At 41.6% G+C, this 15,794-nt stretch overlaps 1 protein-coding gene across 1 annotated transcript in view; it reads right to left on the bottom strand.

The window, feature by feature from the left end:
• Window positions 1-818: 818 nt before the first annotated feature.
• Window positions 819-15,794, bottom strand: part of LOC146463231 (cytochrome P450 10-like) — a 15,750-nt gene continuing 774 nt past the window's right edge. Inside the window, exons 2-9 of the mRNA XM_085084878.1 lie at window positions 9,649-9,839; window positions 9,024-9,311; window positions 7,892-7,989; window positions 6,218-6,384; window positions 5,027-5,105; window positions 4,297-4,453; window positions 3,680-3,723; window positions 819-2,776 (exon numbers count right to left, since the gene is read on the bottom strand). Coding sequence (XP_084941004.1) covers window positions 2,726-2,776; window positions 3,680-3,723; window positions 4,297-4,453; window positions 5,027-5,105; window positions 6,218-6,384; window positions 7,892-7,989; window positions 9,024-9,311; window positions 9,649-9,839 — 1,075 coding nt within the window. The 3' untranslated portion in view covers window positions 819-2,725. The remainder of the gene's footprint in view (window positions 2,777-3,679; window positions 3,724-4,296; window positions 4,454-5,026; window positions 5,106-6,217; window positions 6,385-7,891; window positions 7,990-9,023; window positions 9,312-9,648; window positions 9,840-15,794) is intronic.

Genomic DNA, 15,794 nt, shown 5'->3' with positions numbered 1-15,794 from the left:
GCCGGTTTCAATTGGTTTCAAACAGTGTGACGAGTTCAAGTGTAAGCTTCTATTTGAACCACGTACACCCGGCGTACACGCAAAAGATGGCACAAGTGTTGTTGGGATTTTATAGATAGGAACAACACAGAGGGTAAGATATGGGGCTCTCGATAAAGTATTTGATAAATCTCTGCCTTGATCCAACGAGCATAACTTATGTTTCTGTAATATTCAGTGTAGCTACAAGCTAAATGGAAGTCTCGATGCAAAGCTTCATCATGATCACTGAGTATAGTTGTATTATTACTCGCAATCTCGGGTGGATAACATTTAAATACATTCTAGGCTGTGAACTTGACAGGCAATTTCTAGAAGTTGAAAATGAAGTAGATCTTGTTACTTTTCTGTTGTTGTAATTTTAAACCTTCCTAATTCTGTCATTGTAACTTTAAACCTATGAATTCGTTTGTTCTTTCGACCGCAAGATTTGGTTTTTAATAACCAATCTCAGTATCAGTCTGCCGTTTTCAGACATTGTTTCTTGATCCATGCCCTTTTTATCAGATTTTCAGGCAGAGATGGTTAAAATCTACACCCAATTGTCCACCGAATTTCAGACCAAAAAGGGGAAAAAGCAATACCCCCACCCCCCACCCCGATACCTCCGCGCGCCTCCGTCTGGGCTGGAACGTTCTTCATGCTTTTACAAACTCTTTTCTGAGAGGATTTGGCAACGCAAGCGGCCTCAAAATCGCCATGTATTCAGGACCTTGTTGGTGCTTTCGGTACAGAAATATATCAAGCTCTGGAATGTGCTGAACAACCCAAAGACTAAGTAAGTAAGTCAACAAATTTATTTTTAGTCCAGAACATACCAGGAGTAATCTCCCGTTAGCTGTCTCCCGATCTGGGGACTCGTTCTACAAACGCTCGACCATAAAACATCAAAAATACTGTAACTATAACTTGAATTGCAACTCTTAAAGGGGCAGTATCATGAGAGATATCATGATTTTTGGCTAAAATTCACAAAATTTAAACTTTGAACACTGTGTTAATTAATTTCTAAATCGATAATTTAAAGAAATATTAATAGCGATTCTGAGACGAAAGGTTGAACAAAACATAGTACTACCAGCAATTTTTAGTGCGTTACGACGACGAAATTTGAAAACGTCTGGCCGACGTTTTCAAATTTGAACCACTCTTTATCTTGGCCAACTGCCGGCGAAAACATCCGTGGATAGTTTCTTTGCATTCTGATAGACTTTCAATGGAATTTTGTCATTATATCTTGGCTGCTATCAACCAAATAGCGTCTTTTTGATTTTCATTGTGTTACTAAAAACAGCGTGATACTGTCCTGTTAATGTATTAAAATTTATTTTTCAGAAATAATACTACTATGAAATAAAGATGCAGCATATTTGATAAATGTAAGTGACAAAACTGAAAGCTCTTAAGTCAGTTTTTACACTGTTAGCCAGTGAATCTCCCGTTTTCAAGACGCGCGAACAAATTTTTCTAGTCTACCAGACTTGGTAGCTAAAAGCAACTGGCTCCATCTACAGTATGAGCGTAAGTGGATTGCTGTATGACGCTAATGTTTATGGTGGGGAGAGGTCAAAGCGCACGTCGATAAAGACAATCTTATAGCAAAAGATTGACTCCCGTTTTTGCATCGAAGTTCGTGCCAATTCTACGAGCGGTGGACGTTTTCAATAAGATTCGATACCCTTGAGCTCGATCGTCTTTCACGAGAAACGGGACCAAATTGTAATTAATTTTCGGAATTCCTCGGAAATTTCCAACGCGCGATGAGAATAATATAGTTCCGAAGGAAACTCGGCAGCAATCCTGAATGCAGAGGTTTCAGCCAGTGGGAAGTAGATAGCGGAGCATGATAGCAAAGCTTAGTAAACAGCCAATAAGGTGCTAGCAGTAATTTCCCACAATACTCGCTGCTCGACAGTACTAGTTTTTACTAGTTTTCAAAATGTCTTTGCTGGTAAGGCAAACTTTATCAATGCTTGTACTCGTAAAAAATGATAATAAAATCAAAACGCTGTGCTTACATTTTCAAAAAGACCTTGCGATATCCTTCCATTGGCTACGTGCCACCCGAGTTCCGACGGAACCCAACGACAGCACTTCAAACATCTTTTTGTTTTCCAAGAACACTTCCAAGCCTTTAAAACGGATTTTTGTGTACTCTAACACAGCTTGATATGTTTGGTGCTTAAGCTAAATTTTGAAGGCACAGAAAATTTCTAATTTCAAGACGATGTTAATAATAATGATAATAATAACGATACCAGTTGACATTTAGTAAGAAATGATGGTGGCTCGTTCTTCGCTAAATCCTCACACGATTCCCATCATGTGGGAATCACAGTTTTGGATACAACTTCAGCAAATCCTTGTATTATAGACACTTAAAGCCTTGTTTGGACAAGGCAACCCGATATAACCTATAACAGTTTTGGCCACAACTACAGTAAATCCTTGTATTGTAGACACTTATAAAGCCTTGTTTGAACAAGGTAACCCGATGTTTTGGCCACAACTACAGTAAATCCTCGTTTTACAGGCTCTTAAAGCGTTGTTTGAACGAGGTAACACGATATAACCCATCACAGTTTTGGCCACAACTACAGTAAATCCTTGTATTATAGACAAAGCCTTAATATCGCTCAATAAACTTTATCTTGACAGGTTTCTCTGGACCCGCTGAAAATCTTTGCTATTGATCCAGTGGTTCATGGTGGTACTCCATCTGGAACCTTTGAATGACCTTAAACAAAACAACGAAATAACAAATGTTCTTCATCAGCAACAAAGAGGAAGTTAAACCGGAGCTTTCGTCCCTTCTCAAACTCGTTAATAATTCATGAAGAATAAACAAAAACCGTGAATGAGGTTTGGAAACCACAAAATTTGGTGAACTTTTGCTTTAATTTTCTTCAGGTATTATTAATGGTTTGAGAAAGCATATCAAACACTCCAAGGGTGTTTCATTTGATATTTCCAAACACCTCGAAGTAGGTTAAAAAAATTTGCTTCGTCTCGTTTTTTCAACCCACTTCACGGTGAATAGAAATTGGATGCTTATGAAATATTTTCCACCTATCGATATATTACATCAGGAGCCACATTTTAGAGGTAATTAAGCAATAATAATTCTATAAAATGTTTAAAATACATAACAATGTATGATATTTTTTCCCCTAAATTAAAGGCTAATTACGTTTGAAAAATGCTTGGTAACCCCCACTTTTCTTATTAATTAGATTCCAAATCCCTTGCTGAGATCTGCCTTTCCCGCGTAGTCATAAGCCGCGCAAAAACACCATTGTATTAGAGGGCACTGTCCTTCAGAAACCCAACTTTCTCGGGCCATCCCGAGATGCGCGGAATGTGTGCGCACTTGCCTTAAGTTTTTGTAACTTATGCTCTTTGCGATATTTTTGCGATGACTGTTTTTGATTCACCCTTAAGTCCAGTTTTGAACGTTTCTAAGGTTTTTCAAATCCAAGATGGCCGCTGTTTAGAAAATATGACGTCATATGACGTCATCATACCACGCTTTATAGGCCTTCATACACCTTAAATGCAGCTAGGCTTAAGAAACTATAAAAGCACCAGCTAATTAGAATTTATAGTTAACGAAAAGTCTGCAACCTGCAGTAATTTATACCTTTGCTGCCAGAAGATGCATTTCTAACTCTGCCACTCTGCTACCTGAAACACAAAGCACAGGTACATATTGAAGCTATGCGAGTGAGTGTGCCTCATATCAGTCTTTTTCTAGCAGTATGATTCCACCAAAAAATGATTAAAAAATGTTGCAAAAACGGTGCATTTTGCTTAATTTTGACTACAAGACCCTAGTTACTACAACAGTTAGAAGGGCATAATCGTAGCCGGCTCTGCTCCATGGAAACGCCGCAGTCAACGAAATGACCGTGGACCGGCTGGAAGTATATTTCTGCCTTCAACCCCGTTTCACACCCCTTTTTCGCTGGCTCCACCCATTATATTTCATGACGCTGCAATTTGTTTTCTAATCCCCCATACTTCCCGCCAAGTTGGGAATTCCACTTCCGGTACCGCCCCACCCCGCTCCCTCCATCCCCCGACTTGACCTAAAGCTATAAGGTTTGTGGAGTTCAGTGTAGCGTTTGGAATTTGAATGCCTTAACAGATTATACCTCTCGACGAAAATAAATGGGGCGTTATCCAGAGCGTCAAATTAAAATGGAGTGCACTGTTTCCAATCGCAAATTTTCGGATCTTTTGATTAAACAAACTTACCAATGCACATGCGCTGGCCAAACCCAAATGGAAGGAATGCAAACGCATCTATTTCTTTCTTGTTTTCTCTCAACCATCGCTCAGGTTTAAATTCTGACACATTGCGAAAGTGTTTTTCTGAGCTCGCGGTGACATAAAAATCCAGCTGGATTAATGTCTACGAAAAATAACCAATCACAAAGTAAATACAAAGGTCTTGGACTTTTCTTAGATGGCTAGCTGTCGGAGCATTTGGAAAGTCTAGATAGCTAGAGTTAAGAAAATTTCCAACAAGCAACCCTGTTTTTTTTTTTTTTTTTTTTTTCATATTAGTGCAAGTCACATTCCCTCGTGCCTGGAACTGCTGCAAGTGACTCGATTGATGAAGTGGAAAAAAAATATCTACGGCTTTTTTTTTCCCACAAAGCAACTTTCCTCAAGAAAAGTAATCATCGAAGCCCAGCCATTCAAAGCATGATTTTGCTGACTCAGGTTTAGTGTGAACTTTTATTATAGTTTTACTAATAGATGCTGAGAAAGCTTTCTCGAAATTATCTCTACCTTTCACTTTCAACTCTGACTTTTCTTTAACTTAAGTTGAAAAGTGGCTTTTAGAAACATTTCTGATGAGCGAGATGAAAACCTCGGTTAACTTTTAATCGTGGGTTGGCCTTAATCGGCTTTCGAACAACTGGGTCCAACATATTTTACATTGGTATTAACATGCCTATATATATTGGTATTAACATACCTCTGCGGGAATCAAATATCCACTCAAAACTACATCTTTCTCTAGTATTCGCCTGTTAGCTAAGAAAACTGGTTTTATCCTATCAACAAAAATAGCCAGCAAAGAGTTATTGAATTTTAACGGCCAAAACAGCTGTGTCCTTAGTTCTATGTTAATGTAGGGTATTTGCAAATTTTTCCGCTTGGCCCAGCCACTTAGCTCGATTAGCTTGCTATTTCTAAGTGGCTGTGCTCTCTTCCTTAGTAATTTTTCTTTCTTGCATTTATGTTAACACTATATAATTTCTGGGCACGAATAAAGATTGTTGTTGTTGTTGTTGTTGTTGGTAGCATTAGGCTTTTTACCTCCAAGTTAGAGGCCTACAAATCCAGATTATGGCTGTTCTCACACGGCTTCCTGATAAACTCGGTTTCACGCCGCCGAAAATGGATCGATACGTATGAACACCGCACCGATTTTGTTGCAATAGGGTTAATCTATAATTCCAAGAAATACAATTATTTCCTTTATCTTTTGTTTTCTTCCAAGCTCGAGTGTTTGTTTCAAGCAGAATCTAAGGAAAATGGCACATGGAAGAAGTGCTGGCAAGAAACTGAAAAGAAAAAACATAGCTGAGATGGAAGCCAACTTTTACGTTTCTTACACAAAAAATGAAAAACAATCAAATTAAAAGCGTTCCCGGTGTTTAAGTAATAGAAGTGACCGAGTAGTTTGGAAAACGAAAGCATTTTTACAATGGCACGCGTTAAAAATCGGGACCCGCCTTCGTGTAAGCACAACCAATATTCCAGTTCTCCTACAAGAACTTAAGGCTCGGCCAAACGATTGCAACATCATCCAACATTGTTGGACAATGTTGCACAATGTTGAACGAGGTGGCCAGGAGAATGCAACATGTTTGATGCAACACTTGGACTCAAACGTCTGGTACCAAAATCTACCCAGAATCTTTAGCAAATAACCTCGCGCCATATTGCTAGTTTGCCCAAAACATGGCGCGAGACCAATCAATCTCCGCGTTGGGCCATCACTCACCCTTCCTGGTCTTACCGTTTCACTTACTCCTTTGCCCTTTCTCTTTCCATTCGGAGAGATCGCTTGTGTTTAAGCTTTCGTCGTTGAGAGATTCAAAACTTTGTTCGTTCGTTTGCCCATTTACGTACAAAAAAGCAGTTTAAACATAACACTCGCCTTGCGGACTCCTTAACACATGCCTTCAGGTAAGACAATTTTGCGAGACCTCCAGGTGAAACATCTCTGTCTTTCCCAATAACACTGGTTACTTCTTGATAAAGGTTTTCTTGGACCTCAGGGTGTCTTGCTAGGTTATACAAAAGCCATAAGGCTGATGTCGCAGTCTGTAAATCAATAAAAGAACAAACCAATTAATTAATCTTTGGAGACCCAAGGGCGGATAGCCAGGGCGAGGGAATATCAAAATGGGAGAGAATAATTTTGAACAAAAGTCAAGCGGAAAAACAAATTTGCCTGGCCCCAACTTCAATTAACGTTAGTCTATTTAGCCTAGGAATAATTTGAATCCCGAGGCCTTCACATTACGCAAGAAGGACGTCATTTGTTCTAAACAGCCGCCATCTTAGGTCCACCATCTTGGATCTCTCAGTTTCTCCAAACGCTAAATTGCCGTTGAAATGTAAATATTTTAGCCGGCGAAACTTAAAATTTGTCTTAAAATAAGCTGAAGGACGGTGCCTACTAATACCGAAGTATTTTTGCGCGGGTTATGACTATGCGAGAAAAGCAGATCTTAGGAGTGTGGCCAATGTGCGAGCCAGCGAGCCAAACGTGCGAGCCATGCGAGGCATGCGAGCCAAACGTGCAAGGCATGCGAGCCATGGGATCCAAACATGCGAGGCTTGCGAGGCATGAACAACCCCAACATAAATGCTAACCGTTAAGCTAACCGGGGAGCTATTTAAGCTAACCTGAGTGATATTTAGGCTAACCGGAGTGCTTTTTAAGCTAACCGGAGTGTTTTTTAGGGTAACCTGAGTGCCTTGCACGTCTGCCTCGCATGGCTCGCTGGCTCGCTGGCTTGCAGATTGTCAAGACCCAGATCTTAGCAAGGGCTATTGGAATCCAAAAAGAAAATTGGGGAAAATTTCCCAAATTGAAGTTTAATTATCTCTGAAAAATGCATGGTTACCCCTAATTTTCTTTTCGGATTCCAATAACCCTTGCCAAGATCTGCTGTTCTCGCGTAGTTATAAACCGGGCAAGTACATCTTTGTTTTAACAGGCATCACCGTTACGAAACCCGACTTATATATTTCATATATTAACATTCATTTAAACCCGACTTTCTCGGACCATCTCGAGACGCGCAGAACGTATGGGCACCAGCAAAGGTACGCCTCGTCCTTAAAAGCGGCAACTTTCGAAAACATCGCTGTCAAAATCTTGTTGTCATGGATACGCCAGGACATGACAACAGTAAACTTTTATACCAAAATGTTGGTATACATTTGTTGGTATTTACCTACAATCATGGACAAAAGTGTTGAGACAATTTACCAAAACTAACGCTTTCGAACTAACCATGGTATTTTGTATTTGAATGAAAACACCTTTTTCATCTGCAGTCACCCCCCCCCCCCCCCCCAAACAATGTTGCAAAACGCCTCCTGCATGTTTATTTGTTTCCAACATTGAAAAGGAGGAAGGGGAAGCTACCTTTCACCAGGGGAGAAAGGAGAATTTAAATTTAGGGATAAAGGCTGGTAATTTTTATGTTTGTCATCAACTTTTGTCCCTGATTGTATGTAAGATGGAACTTAGCTAGATGAAATTTCGATATTTTAGCAGGAACTGTTCCTTCATTTAACTTAACAAGAGTACACTTACTGTATCGACGCCGGCCCCAAACAAACTCAACGAATTTGCAGAGATTTCTTGGAGGGTGAGCTCATTTTTAGCCAGGAGATAGGACAACAAAGAAACGACTAACAATAATAAAAGAAAATCAACAGTTAAATACGAACGGTTGTTATTCAAAGCACTTCAAGGGAAATATAATGGACGACCGATTCAGTGAGTGTGTGAGGGCTAAACATACGGTTACTGTGCTGTGGCTTAGATTTTTAGAAGGACTTTTTAAGGGGCTCATACATGGAAGGGCTTATTGTGGGAAGGAAATATATTGTTGGGAGCATGGTAACGAAAAACAATAATAAATTAGTGGAATGAAAAGTTTTTGTTGATTCCGTGAGCATTAAGAGAACCGGTTTGGAAGATGAATTTTTGCTCTAAACTTTTGCGGCTTTCTGTGTTACCATGATGTAGAGAGATGACACAGGCTGCCATGTGTTTGTAAGAATGGTTAGGCAGGTAAGTGTCGAGTGACTGACTTGGATGTTAGCACAGTCTAAGATGATATGTACTCTCACGTCTGTCAGCGAGGACGTAAGAAGGGGAAAGATTCGGCATCAGATGATTTTCACCTCCGCATCCCACTTTTTGGAAGGCATAATGGTCTGTGGCACCAAACAATGCAGTGTAAGCACAAACTTGCCAAGGTTCCAGTATAGGCTTTTTACGACTCAGCTCGCCTTTTTTGTCACAGTGTTGCTAGTTTTTCCATCTTGCGCGTTTCACAGCTACTTTAAAATGTGTGGCGTCCCTCGCCTATGTTGTAAAACTGAAGAAGAAGAAGAAGAAGAAGAAGAAGAAGAAGAAGAAGAAGAAGAAGAAGAAGAAGAAGAAGAAGAAGAAGAAGAAGAAGAAGAAGAAGAAGAAGAAGAAAGAGGAGGAGGAGGAGGAGAAGAAGAAGAAGAAGAAGAAGAAGAAGAAGAAGAAGAAGAAGAAGAAGAAGAAGAAGAAGAAGTAGAACAACAACAACAACAACAACAACAAGCAAAGCCTGTAAAGCTTGTGATCATTTAATTGCTTAACGCCTTTTTTTCAACCTTTGACGTCGACCTTTCAAAGGTGTCCGCTTCAAACGAGCTTCCTCTTTCCTTCTACTAGTTAATTTTACCTTCAGTTTCCTGAGAGTCATCTTGTTTGTTAGCCATCTCTTGAAGTTCCTTAATTTTTCTGTTGACCAACATGCCACCAATTTCATACATTTCGTCCAAAGCTTTGCATATCCTTTTAAATGATGGTGTGTCAACATAAGGTAAAAGCTTTTTCTCCAACGGTGCAAGCAACAGGTGATGACCATTTTCAAAAAATTCATGGACGCACTGGATGAACCTTGTAGCTTCTGGATTGGGCGGATCATCATACAACCCAACACGAGTATCGAAAACAAAGGTACCAACACCTGTGAAGAGTCAAAGGGCACGACATTCAACTGATAAGAAAGCTTGAAGTGGACGTGTCATAAATTTTCGTTACCAAAATAAAAGATACGCTTAAATCTATCTATAAACCGAGGGGGGAGAAGATAACGAAATATATCCAGAAGTTTCTTACGAAGATAAAAGAATTAAGGTATATTATTTTCAAGATTCGATCGTTTTCGCTCTGACGTATTTTGTTTTCACACCGAATGTGATACGGTTCCTCGATGCACAAACTGTTTAAATTGCAATCTGGTCTCTGTGAAATCGCAGCTAACATGTTAATACACAAAAAAATTGAAGACTCAATCGCCTTACCCTCCGTGGACCATATGCTTAATTCCTCTTCCAAATTAGGAACTTCACCGTTACTGTCCCTTACTTGGACCATCCTCTCAACAGCATCCTTGGTTACAGCATTGAAGTTGTCAATGTTCTCTTCTAAAACTTTTGGACGCATAACCTTGGGTGCCAAAGCTGCACGAATTCTTTGCCATTCTTCGCCATTTCTGTAGAATATAAGAAAGAAACGAGATTGACCCGAATGTTAAGATCAGTTTAAAAAAGTTTACATCTCAGCGAGCAAGTAAACAGGCAAGTGATTTTTCATTCCCTGGGAAACTACAAGAAGACTTTTCTTTTTCGAGAGACTATGAGTGTGATTGTAGTGTATTGCGTGACGTCACGTGACATATGTTAGTGAACTGCAGATTATGCAAATACAGTTGAGTTGAGCACATGGCCGCCTGTTGGTAGTTGCTTGTTCGTTCGTCGTATTGCTCCTCCCGCGAATACACTTCATTTGGCGACGAGGATTCCACATGGCGACTTTATTCAGTAGAGTAGATACGTTTGATGAGAAGACGGAAACTTGGGAGCATTAAACGGAGCGCTTAGGACATTATTTTGATGCAAATGGTATCGGCGATGAGTCCCCGGGGGACAAAGCGAAACGGCGGGCGATTCTGTTGAGTGTGTGTGGAAGCAAGACGTACAAGTTGATGTGTGACCTTCTAGCCCCAGCAAAACCGGGAGAAAAATCGTACCAGGAACTGGTAATAAAAGCTTATTCAGGATCATTTAACTCCAAAGCCATCGGAAATTGTACAAAGGTTTAAGTTCAACAACCGTTTTCGCACCGAAGGAGAATCAGTAGCAGATTTTGTGGCAGCGCTGAGGAATTTGGCCGAACACTGTGAGATTTGGCCGAACACTGTGAGTATGGAGATACTCTGGAGACAATGCTGAGAGACAGGATTGTGTGTGGAATCCGGGATGAGAAGATACAACGACGTCTGCTTGTGGAAAAGAAATTGACCTTCCAGAAGGCATATGAAATCGCAACCGCCATGGAAGTCACAATGAAAAATATGACAGTGCTTCAGGAATCGAAGGAGTCGGTGTCAGTAAACAAGGTAACGGTACAGGCAGACGGGACGAACGGCCGTCGCATACCGCGGAGATCGGTTTGTTTTCGGTGTGGTGGGAGCCATAGTGCACAAACATGCCGGTTTAAGGACCTGAACTGTTACTATTGCAAACAAAAAGGCCTCATTGCCGACAGGTGTCCAAATCGCAACAAAAATCAGTCGAGAGGTGAAAAGCAAGATGTGCAACCGAACAAAAGTGATCAGAGGGGATATTCTGGCAAGCAGAGGTCAGGTAACTTACACCAGTTAGAGGATGTTGTTAATGTTTTTGATGAGGATGCTGGGGAGGAGGGAGATGTGTATGGCGAGCTGTTTTGTGTGAATTCAAGTAGAGGCCACAACCCTTACAAAGTGACAGTGTTAGTAAATGGAGTGAATGTTACAATGGAAATTGATACTGGAACCTCAACAACTGCAGTTGATGAGAAAACCTTCCACACTTTGTCTCAGCCGGGTAGAGTGTTGGAACTGAACGCTGTGAATACTGCACTGCGTACCTATACAGGGGAGATGATTCCTGTAGTGGGGGAGTGTGAGTTGGAAGTAGAGTATGATGGTTTTAAAGGCCTTCTACCAGCTGTGGTAATCAGGGGAGAGGGTCCATGTTTGATGGGCCGTAACTGGCTTCAGCACATTTCTTTAAATTGGAGTGAAATTTTCCATCTTTCCGCCATGGATAAGGACTTGAATGAGATGTTGGAGACACACACTTCCATTTTCCAAGAGGGTCTGGGTAAAGTGGCAGGAGTGAAGGCGAAAATCTATGTCGACCCCACGGAGAGGCCTCGATTCCTTAAATCCAGGCCTGTAGCCTATGCCCTGCGTGAAAAAATTGAAACAGAGTTGGATCGTCTAGTCAAAGAAGGAACTATAGAACCAGTTGAATTCTCCGAGTGGGCCACACCTATCGTCCCCATTGTTAAAGAGGATGGCACTATCAGGATTTGTGGGGATTACAAGCAAACGATTAATCAAGCAGCCAAGTTAGACAACTACCCCATTCCCAAGATCGAAGATTTGTATGCAACCTTGGGGGGAGGTATGGAGTTCACAAAGCTGGATTTAAGCCAGGCGTACCGACAGTTGGAGCTGGATGAGGAATCAAAGAAGTACACAACCATCAACACCCACAAAGGCTCTTTAGATACAATCGCCTCCCATATGGCATTGCATCAGCTCCTGCTATTTTCCAGCGCACGATTGATAGTCTCCTTCAAGGAATTCCGCAAGTTGTTGTCCGGATTGATGATATTCTTGTCACTGGCAAGACAAGAGACAAACACCTGGAGAATCTAAAGGAAGTGTTGACCCAATTAGACAAGGCAGGCATCCGCCTTAAGCTGAAGAAGTTTGTATTCTTACAAAACAAAGTGATTTATTTGGGGCATCGCATAAACAGAGATGGTATACAACCCATAGAGGGCAAAGTGAGAGCCATCCACGAGGCACCCGCACCAAGTAATGTCAATGAACTTCAGGCCTTTCTGGGGATGTTGAACTATTACGCTTGTTATTTGCCAAATTTGTCGACTATTTTGGCCCCTTTGCATGAGCTACTTGCCAAGGACTGCAAATAGACATGGGGTAAAAGACAGGCGGAAGCTTTTAACCGAGCTAAGGACATGTTAAATTCCTCAGATCTCTTAGTGCATTATGATCCCAGTAAAGAACTTGTGCTATCTTGTGATGCCTCGCCTTAAGGACTTGGAGCAGTTCTCTCCCACATCATTGATGGGAAAGAAAGGCCCATCTCGTACGCCTCGAGGACCCTATCTCCTGCTGAACGAAATTATGCCCAACTAGATAAGGAAGGAGCTGCAGTGATATTTGGACTCAAGAAGTTCCATCAGTATCTGTAAGGACAGAAATTCATGACCACAAGCCGCTTTTGGGTCTATTCAAGGCAGATAAAGCTGTTCCAAACATGGCATCACCAAGAATTCAAAGATGGGCCCTACTTCTAGCAGCCTATGATTATGAACTGGTCTACAAAGAGGGACAAAACCACGGTAACGCAGATGGCCTTAGTCGGCTACCTTTGCCGGATACTATAGCGAAGGTCCCCACTCCTGGGGAAACAATACTCTTAATGGACCGGTTGGAAACCTTGCCAGTGGGTGCTGATCACATTGCGGATTGGACAGCCTCAGACCCAGTGTTACAGCAAGTCTTAAGAAGAGTCCACCATGGCTGGGGAGATAAATGTCCGGATAAAAGCCTGGAGCCTTATTATTTGAGAAAAGACGAACTAAGCACAAAATGGATGTATTTTGTGGGGAAACCGTGTGGTCATTCCAGCAAGGGGCCAACAACAGCTTCTGGAGGACTTGCACAACACCCATCCAGGGATAGTCAGAATAAAAAGTCTGGCGCGTTGCTACCTATGGTGGCCGGGGTTGGATGATGACATTGAAGCTAAGGTCAAGTCGTGTGAAGTATGTCAGTTACATAGGGCAGCACCGGCCGCTGCTCCCCTTCACCCATGGGAATGGCCTGAGAAGCCTTGGTCCCGCATACACATAGACCATGCAGGGCCATTTATGGGAGAATTATTTCTTATTGTGATTGATGCATATAGCAAGTGGATGGAGGTGTATCCAACATCCAGTACCAGTGCGACAGCTACCATAGAGCTGCTTAGAAGAGCTTTTGCCACTCATGGGTTGCCTGACATGTTAGTTTCAGACAATGGCACGGGATTCGCGAGTAAAGAATTTGGCAACTTTATGGCGAAAAATGGAATTTTACATGTGAAAACTGCCCCTAGACACCCTTCGTCTAATGGTCTTGTTGAGAGATCAGTTCGTGCTTACAAAGATGGGATGAAAAAGTTGGAAGGATCGGAAGGTACAGTGCACACCAAACTCAGCAGATTCTTGTTGGCATATAGGTCAACGCCCCAGACAACAACTGGAGTTACACCAGCAGAGCTGCTGTTCAACCGCCGCCTGCGAACCCGACTGGATCCCATTCGACCTGATGGAAGGCAGCACGCGGAAGCCCAACAATCATCCCAGAAAGAGCAGCATGACAACACGAGGACAGCGCGACAGTTTGCTGAGGGGGACAAGGTTCTGGTTAAGAATTTTAGTCCGGGACCCAAATGGAAGAAGGCACACATTGAAAGCAGAACTGGCCCACTGTCATATACGATCAAGAGTGAAGATGGTGTGGTAACCCGTAGGCATGTCGATCACATTCTCAAACGACATGACGCACCCTCGAGGGAGGAGAACGACCTACCTGACTCAGCAGTGCACGCTGAGCAAAATCCGGTACCGCCCACGGCAGTAGAGGAACAAAAGGATGCATCCACAGAGCCCGTTTCCATTAGCATGGAGGAGTCAAACGCAAGATCCCTGGTAAGGAGGTCTCAGCGTACAAGGAGAACCCCAAGTTATTTAAAGGACTATGTAACTGTTTGAACGTGGATTAAAGTTGCGTTTAGTGATCATTATGAGATTGTCAAGTACAGACATTACGGAACAATCAGTTACCCTTGTAGGAACTGTGTTTTGTGAACTAGGTGCGGGAAAGATGTAGTGTATTGCGTGACGTCACGTGACATATGTTAGTGAACTGCAGATTATGCAAATACAGTTGAGTTGAGCACATCGTCGTATTGCTCCTCCCGCGAATACACTTCAGTGATGGTTACTATGGTTATGAATATGACTGTGACTGTGACTATGACTATGCATATGAATGTGCCAAGGACTATGACGACTATGACTATGACTATGACTATGACTATGACTATGACTATGACTATGACTATGAATGACTATGACTATGACTGTGACTATGACTATGACTATGACTATGACTATGACTATGACTGTGACTGTGACTATGACTATGACTATGACTATGACTGTGACTGTGACTGTGACTATGACTATGACAATGACTATGACTATGACTATGACTATGACTATGACTATGACTATGACTATGGCAATGACTATGACTATGACTATGACTATGACTATGAATGACTATGACTATGACTATGACTATGACTATGACTATGACTATGGCTATGACCATGACTATGACTATGACTGTGACTGTGACTGTGACTGTGACTGTGACTGTAACTGACTATGAACATGACTATGACTATGACTATGACTATGACTATGAATGACTATGACTATGACTGTGACTATGACTATGACTATGACTATGACTATGACTATGACTATGACTATGACTATGACAATGACTATGACTATGACTATGACTATGACTATGACAATGACTATAACTATGACTATGACTATGACTATGACTATGACTATGACTATGACTATGACTATGACTGTGACTATGACTATGACAATGACTACGACTACGACTATGACTATGACTATGACTATGACTATGGCAATGACTATGACTATGACTATGGCAATGACTATGACTATGACTATGACAATGACTATGACTATGACTATGACTGTGACTATGACTATGACTATGACTATGAATGACTATGACTGTGACTGTGACTGTGACTGTGACTGTGACTATGACTATGACTATGACTGCTGACGAGGACTGTGACTGTGGCTGTGAGTATGATGATGACTGTGTCTGCAAACTGCGTCTATGGCTATGGCTATTTGAGTGCGAGATTGTTCTAAATTAAAGGGTATGGCGGCAAATACCCACCCCAAATCTACGCAAGGACGACTCCCCCTCGGGGCCCTTGCTGGTTTAGAAGTTGATGGGCCAAGATGTAGTTTGCCAACCAAGAAAGCCTAAACGTGCTGACGATTTCCTGAGTTCAGCTGATTTTTTTACTATCTTAGCTCGTGCTGACTGGTGCAGCAAGCTTAGAAGAACAGTAGGAAGTGGCGTCCAGAATTTCAGTTTCTGTGATCATGCAACGTCATTTTAGTAACTGAAAGGATTTCGTGACACCCAACTCTCATTAGAAATGCGCGATTTACCTATTAAATAAATTAACAACTCACTGTAATCACAAATCGTGTGAAATTCTGGGAGTTGACTGCTCTACTACACCGA

Source organism: Pavona decussata, unplaced genomic scaffold (assembly GCF_977016875.1).
Source record: "Pavona decussata unplaced genomic scaffold, jaPavDecu1.1 SCAFFOLD_180, whole genome shotgun sequence".
Classification (NCBI taxonomy): domain Eukaryota; kingdom Metazoa; phylum Cnidaria; class Anthozoa; order Scleractinia; family Agariciidae; genus Pavona; species Pavona decussata.
This window is presented reverse-complemented; position numbering and strand designations above follow the sequence as displayed.